The sequence below is a fragment of the Penaeus chinensis genome, chromosome 3, assembly GCF_019202785.1.
Source record: "Penaeus chinensis breed Huanghai No. 1 chromosome 3, ASM1920278v2, whole genome shotgun sequence".
Classification (NCBI taxonomy): Eukaryota; Metazoa; Arthropoda; class Malacostraca; order Decapoda; family Penaeidae; genus Penaeus; species Penaeus chinensis.
This window is the reverse complement of record NC_061821.1, coordinates 8,845,598-8,851,791: the sequence shown is the minus strand read 5'-3', so window position 1 is coordinate 8,851,791 and position 6,194 is coordinate 8,845,598. Positions and strand designations below refer to the sequence as shown.

Here is a 6,194-nt window from a genome sequence, read left to right as displayed (position 1 = left end):
AAAGCTTTGTGTTGTTGTTGTTATTATCGTTATTGTTGTTGTTTTTTTGTTTTTTTTTGTTTTTTTTTTGTCTTTGTCTGGATGGGATGTACGACTGTAAATCCTTCTCTCCGTGTCCCTCTCTCTTTCCCTTTCCCTTCCCATCTCTGTCACCTTCTCCTCTCCTTCCCCCTCTCCCTCTCCTTTCCCATCTCCCTCTCCTTCCCCCCTCTCCTTCTCCCTCCTCCTCTCCCTTTCTTTCTCCTTCCCCCTCTCCCTCTCCTTCCCCCTCTCCTTCTCCCTCCTCCTCTCCCTTTCTTTCTCCTTCCCCCTCTCCCTCCCCTTCCTCCTCTCCCTCTCCCCCTCTCTTTATCCTCACTTCTTCTACCTCTCCCTCTCCTTCCCCCTCTCCCTCTCCTTCCCCCTCTCCCTCTCCCTCTCCCTCCCCTCCCCCTCCCCCTCCCCCTCTCTTTATCCTCCCTCCTTCTACCTCTCCCTCTCCTTCCCCTTATCCCTCTCCTTCCCCCTCTCCGTCTCCCTTCTCCTCTCCCTCTCCCTCCCCCTCCCTCTCCCCCTCTCTTTATCCTCCCTCCTTCTCCCTCCTCCTCTCCCTCTCTTTCTCCTTCCCCCTCTCCCTTTCCTTCCTCCTCTCCCTCTCCCTTTGTTTCCTCCTCTCTCTCTCCCTCCCCTTCCTTCTCTCCCTCTCCCTCACCCTCTTCCTCCTCTCCCTCTCCCTCACCCTCTCCTTATCTTCCCTCCTTCCACCTCTCCCTCTCCTTCCCCCTCTCCCTCTCCTTCCCCCTCTCCCTCTCCTGCTTCGTCCTCTCTTTCTTCCCTTCCTGTTTGCTTCCTCTCTTCTCAAATAATGCTAATGTTGGAGCAGCATTTTTTAGGTCGGGTAATGTTATTGTTACTGTTATCTTTTTCCTGTTATTGTTATTTTTACTTTTATTGGACTTTTCACGAACAGTATTTTGTCTGTTGTCACTGGGGATATTGTTCTCTTGAATATTATTATCGTTATTTTATGTTAGTTTATTATTATCGGTATCATATTCATAACAATGATAAAGTAATAATAATTATAATAATAATAATAATAATAATAATAACAACAACAACAGCAATAATGACAATAACAATAATGAAGTCAATAATCATAATCACAATTATAATCATGGAAATAATAATTAAGATGATAATGATAATAATAGCAGTAATTATGATAATGATGATGATGATGAGGATGATTATGATAACAGTAGTAGTATTCATACTATTAATGATACTAATAGTAATGATAATGATAATGATAATGACAGTGGTAATGATAGTGATAATGACAATGATAATAATGATGATGATAATAACTGATATTATTGTTATTATTATTGTTATTATGTATGCATATGTACGTATGTCTGCCTTTATCTCTCTCTGTATAATTTCATAATAAAAAAAAGAGACACCCCCTCAAAGTAAAACCCAAAAGGACTTGAAGCAAAGAAAACGAAACTTCAGCCCCGTCCAGTTTACATAATTTCTTCACACTGCGTAAACATTGCACTGCCAGGAGACACGGCCATTGTAGTGCAATGTAAACAAAAAACATGGCGGCAATGTTTACAAGTGTTCTACCTACGTTCGTCTCTCTGGAAATTTGGTACATGTTTTGCTCTGCCGTTGCAAAGTTCTGTAAATATTTGCTGTTGATGCTGCTGCTGTTTTTTTTTTTTTATGGGTTATTGATATAACGGTAGGTACACATATGGTGAATGTAGATATTTCTAAAACAGTTGTGTTTGTGTGAGGTGGGGATGTGAGTGTGGGTGTCTGTGTTTGTGTCTGTGTGTGTGGATAGGTGGGTGAGTGTATGCGTTTGTGTATGTTTTGTGTGTATATATATAGCAATGTTTATTTCCGCACCTAATCCAGTTTTCTACAAACACCAACATTTCAAGAAGAACTTGTGTAACCTGGCTGGTAAATTCCGACAATCTGTAATTCCTTCCTAAGCCTCCCTAAATATTCGATAATCCCATGGTAGCGGCGAGCCATGGTTTAACGAAATGCAATTTGCAGCCACGCGAAATTCTGACAATGACACTCCTTTTTATACATTGCTCTGCGGTCTCTCACGCCAGGTTTCGTTAATTTTCGTGTTGTTATTTTTTTTTTTTTGCGGTTATTGTGTTATATCTGGTCATTATTCTGTTCTCTATTTATTAATCATGTTTTTGTTTCTGAATTTGTTAGTATTTGTTTCACAATTGTGTTGCTTTTAGACGCACTTTACCACATTCTGATGTTAAAGCCATCCTGCTACATATTTACACTTCTCGTTAAACCTGCACTCGTTTTTATATTCTTTCCACATACTCATATTCCATTATTAAAATCTTGCATGTTTGACTTCTTACCTTTTCCGTCTTTTATTACACTTATCTCACATTTTCTGGTGATGTATCTACCTCGAGCTGACATTTCTTCTACAACACGTGTCCCTCTCTTCTTCCTTCATCACTAGTTTGTACTCTCCTAGAAATATCTTACGCACAAAAAGGTCCTCTTACACAGACTTACGCCCTTCGAAGCTGAACACTCCTCGTCCTTCTGCACCAGTAACTTCTTTCTGCACCCGCCTCCTCCCTATTAGTTCCCTCTCCTTTACAACTGTCCCTTCTTCTCTCATAGCAGTTTCCTCGTTCCTTCGCCAGTTCCCTCTCTCCCACACCCAATGCCACTACCTCTGTACGGCTTCTTTCCTTTCCATAACAGTTTCCTCCATTCTGTTGTAGTTCCCACTTGTCTACGCCCTCCAACACCCGAGCCACACCAGTCTACACCCTCCAACACCACATCCACACCAGTCTACAGCCTCCAACACCCGATCCACACCAGTCTACACCCTCCAACACCCGATCCACACCAGTTTACACCCTCCAACACCACATCCACACCAGTCTACACCCTCCAACACCCGATCCACACCAGCATACACCCTCCAACACCACATCCACACCAGTCTACACTCTCCAACACCCGATGCACACAAGTCTACACCCTCCAACACCCGAGACACACCAGCATACACCCTCCAACACCACATCCACACCAGTCTACACTCTCCAACACCCGATCCACACCAGTTTACGCCCTCCAACACCACACCCACACCAGTCTACACCCTCTAACACCACATCCACACCACTCTACGCCCTCCAACACCACATCCTCACCAGTCTACACCCTCCAACACCACATCCACACCAGTCTACATTCTCCAACACCACATCCACACCAGTCTACACCCTCCAACACCACATCCACACCAGTCTACACCCTCCAACACCACATCCACACCAGTCAATACCCTCCAACACCACATCCACACCAGTCTACACCCTCCAACACCACATCCACACCAGTCTACACCCTCCAACACCACATCCACACCAGTCTACACCCTCCAACACCACATCCACACCAGTCAATACCCTCCAACACCACATCCACACCAGTCAATACCCTCCAACACCACATCCACACCAGTCAATACCCTCCAACACCACATCCACACCAGTCAATACCCTCCAACACCACATCCACACCAGTCTACACCCTCCAACACCACATCCACACCAGTCTACACCCTCCAACACCACATCCACACCAGTCAATACCCTCCAACACCACATCCACACCAGTCTACACCCTCCAACACCACATCCACACCAGTCAATACCCTCCAACACCACATCCACACCAGTCTACACCCTCCAACACCACATCCACACCAGTCTACACCCTCCAACACCACATCCACACAGTCAATACCCTCTCCAACACCACATCCACACCAGTCTACACCCTCCAACACCACATCCACACCAGTCAATACCCTCCAACACCACATCCACACCAGTCTACACCCTCCAACACCACATCCACACCAGTCTACACCCTCCAACACCACATCCACACCAGTCTACACCCTCGAACACCCACCACATTATACTTTGCAGTCGCGTCCCTCCCCGTCTGGCTTAAAGCTGGTGTTTGATATTATCATCTGCGTTGCTTCTCTCCTTAGGGCATAGGGATGACGAAGATAAAGAGGGGGGAGGAGAAAGCAGGGAATAAGCGGCCGGGCGTTGGAGGAATATTAGAATAGGGTGAAGAATGAGGTGGAGAGGAGAAGGGGGAAGAGGAGGGGGGAGAGGAGGAGGTGCTGGTGGTGGTGGAGAAGGAGGTGGAGGAGTTGGAGAGGAGGTTGAGGAGGAGGTTGAGGTGGTGGTGGAGAAGGAGGTGGAGGAGTTGGAGGAGGAGGAGGAGGTGGAGGTGGTGGTGGAGAAGGAGGTAAAGGAGTTGGAGGATGTGGAGAAGGAGGTGGAGGAGGTGGACGAGTTAGAGGAGGAGGGGAACGGGGAGGAAGAGGAGGGGGAGATGATGGAGGTGTAAGAGGAGGAGAAGGAGGAGGAGGTGGTGGTGGAGGAGGTGGACGAGTTAGAGGAGGAGGAGGAGTAGGAAGAGGTGAAGGAGGAGGAGGAGGAGGGGAACGGGGAGGAAGAGGAGGGGAAGATGATGGAGGTGAAAGAGGAGGAGAAGGAGGAGGAGGAGGGGAGGAGGGAAGAGGAGATAGAATAGGAGGTGTTTAAAAAGGAGACGGTAGAAGAGGAGGAGCAAGAAAATCGAAGAAGTTGGAGGAGGATGAAGAGCGAGAGGAGCAGTAGGAATAAGAGAAGGAGCAGGTGAAGGAAGAGGAGAAGCAGCATAAGGAGTAAGAATAAGAGGAACAGGAGGAGGAGGAAGAAATAACAGGATAAGGAGGGAGATAAGGAGCAGGAGCAGAAGGATAAGAAGGAAAATATATAGGATAAGGAGAAAGAATATAAGAGTAACAGGTTAAGGAGAACAAAGAGGAGGAAAAGATGGAGCAAAAACAGGATGAGACGGAAAAGGAGGAAATGGAGGAGGCGAGGGAATAGGAAGAAGAAAAGGGAGGCGGAGGAACAGAAAAAGAAGAAAAGGAAGGAGAAGAAGACGAGGTGGAGGAAGAAGAAGAGAAGGGGGAGCAGAAAAGGAGAAGAAGAAGAAAAAGAAGAAGAAAAAGAAGAAGAAGATTAAGAAGATGAGGAAGAAGAGGTGGAGGAAGCAGAAGAGAAGGAGGGGGAGGAAGAAGAAGAAAATGAAGATGAAGAAGAAAAGGAAGAAGAAGAAAAAGTAGTGTAACAAAGAGATACGAGAGTAAATAGCGTTAGGGATAACCGAGATCAAGACGAACAGGAAGAGAACGAAAGTCGAAATTAGAGAGAGAGGGGAAAAGGGAGAGGGGAGAGGGGAGAGAGGGGAGAGAGGGACCGCAGAAGTAATTAATGGAAAGCGAAGAGCGAAGGTAATTGAAAATATGAAAAGAGGGTGAAAGTAAATTAATTATGGGAGAGTTGATAAAGTGTGATGGAACCTTAGTGTACTGTTCGATTTTTTCTTGTTTTATTTTACGGGTGCGTTCAAACAGGTTCAACACAAGGCGACGCGTAGCATGCGATAATGCGGCATACGCCAGGTAGCAGATGCTTTGTCCCTTGCAACAGATTATCTTTATTCATCGTAAGTCTTTCGGATACTCTCGTGGGCACGCGTAGATTGTCACTACATTTTGTTTTTCTGCGTGACACCACAGCGACATTGCTAAGACATGTAACGATTTCTTTTCCTTCTTCCTCTTTTTCCTTTTTCTTCTTTTTTCTTGTTCCTTTTATTCTTTCTGCATCTTTCTTACTACTATTATAGTTATTATTACTTTTTCTTCTTCTTTCTACATCTTTCTTCTTCTTCTTTCTACATCTTTCTTCTTCTTCTTTCTACGTCTTTCTTCTTCTTCTTTCTACATCTTTCTTCTTCTTCTTTCTACGTCTTTCTTCTTCTTCTTTCTACGTCTTTCTTCTTCTTCTTTCTACATCTTTCTTCTCTTCTTCTCTTTCTACGTCTTTCTTCTTCTTCTTTCTCTCCTCTTTCTTCTTCTTCTTTCTACGTCTTTCTTCTTCTTCTTTCTACATCTTTCTTCTTCTTCTTTCTACGTCTTTCTTCTTCTTCTTTCTACGTCTTTCTTCTTCTTCTTTCTACATCTTTCTTCTTCTTCTTTCTACATCTTTCTTCTTCTTCTTTCTACGTCTTTCTTCTTCTTCTTTCTACGTCTTTCTTCTTCTTCTTTC

General features: G+C 44.9%; 2 protein-coding genes across 2 annotated transcripts in view; one reads left to right on the top strand and one right to left on the bottom strand.

The window, feature by feature from the left end:
* The window catches only part of LOC125040299 (collagen alpha-4(IV) chain-like), a 3,603-nt gene extending 2,038 nt beyond the window's left edge, over positions 1-1,565 (bottom strand). The window contains exon 1 of the mRNA XM_047634856.1: positions 1,516-1,565. Within this exon, the coding sequence (XP_047490812.1) occupies positions 1,516-1,565 (50 nt within the window). The remainder of the gene's footprint in view (positions 1-1,515) is intronic.
* A 324-nt stretch (positions 1,566-1,889) lies between these two features.
* LOC125040292 (extensin-like) lies at positions 1,890-4,079 on the top strand. The gene is made up of 6 exons (XM_047634844.1): positions 1,890-1,962; positions 2,557-2,600; positions 2,758-3,282; positions 3,470-3,592; positions 3,656-3,872; positions 3,967-4,079. Exons 1-6 carry the CDS (start codon positions 1,890-1,892, stop codon positions 4,077-4,079), a joined length of 1,095 nt encoding a protein of 364 aa, XP_047490800.1.
* The last annotated feature ends 2,115 nt before the right edge of the window (positions 4,080-6,194 follow it).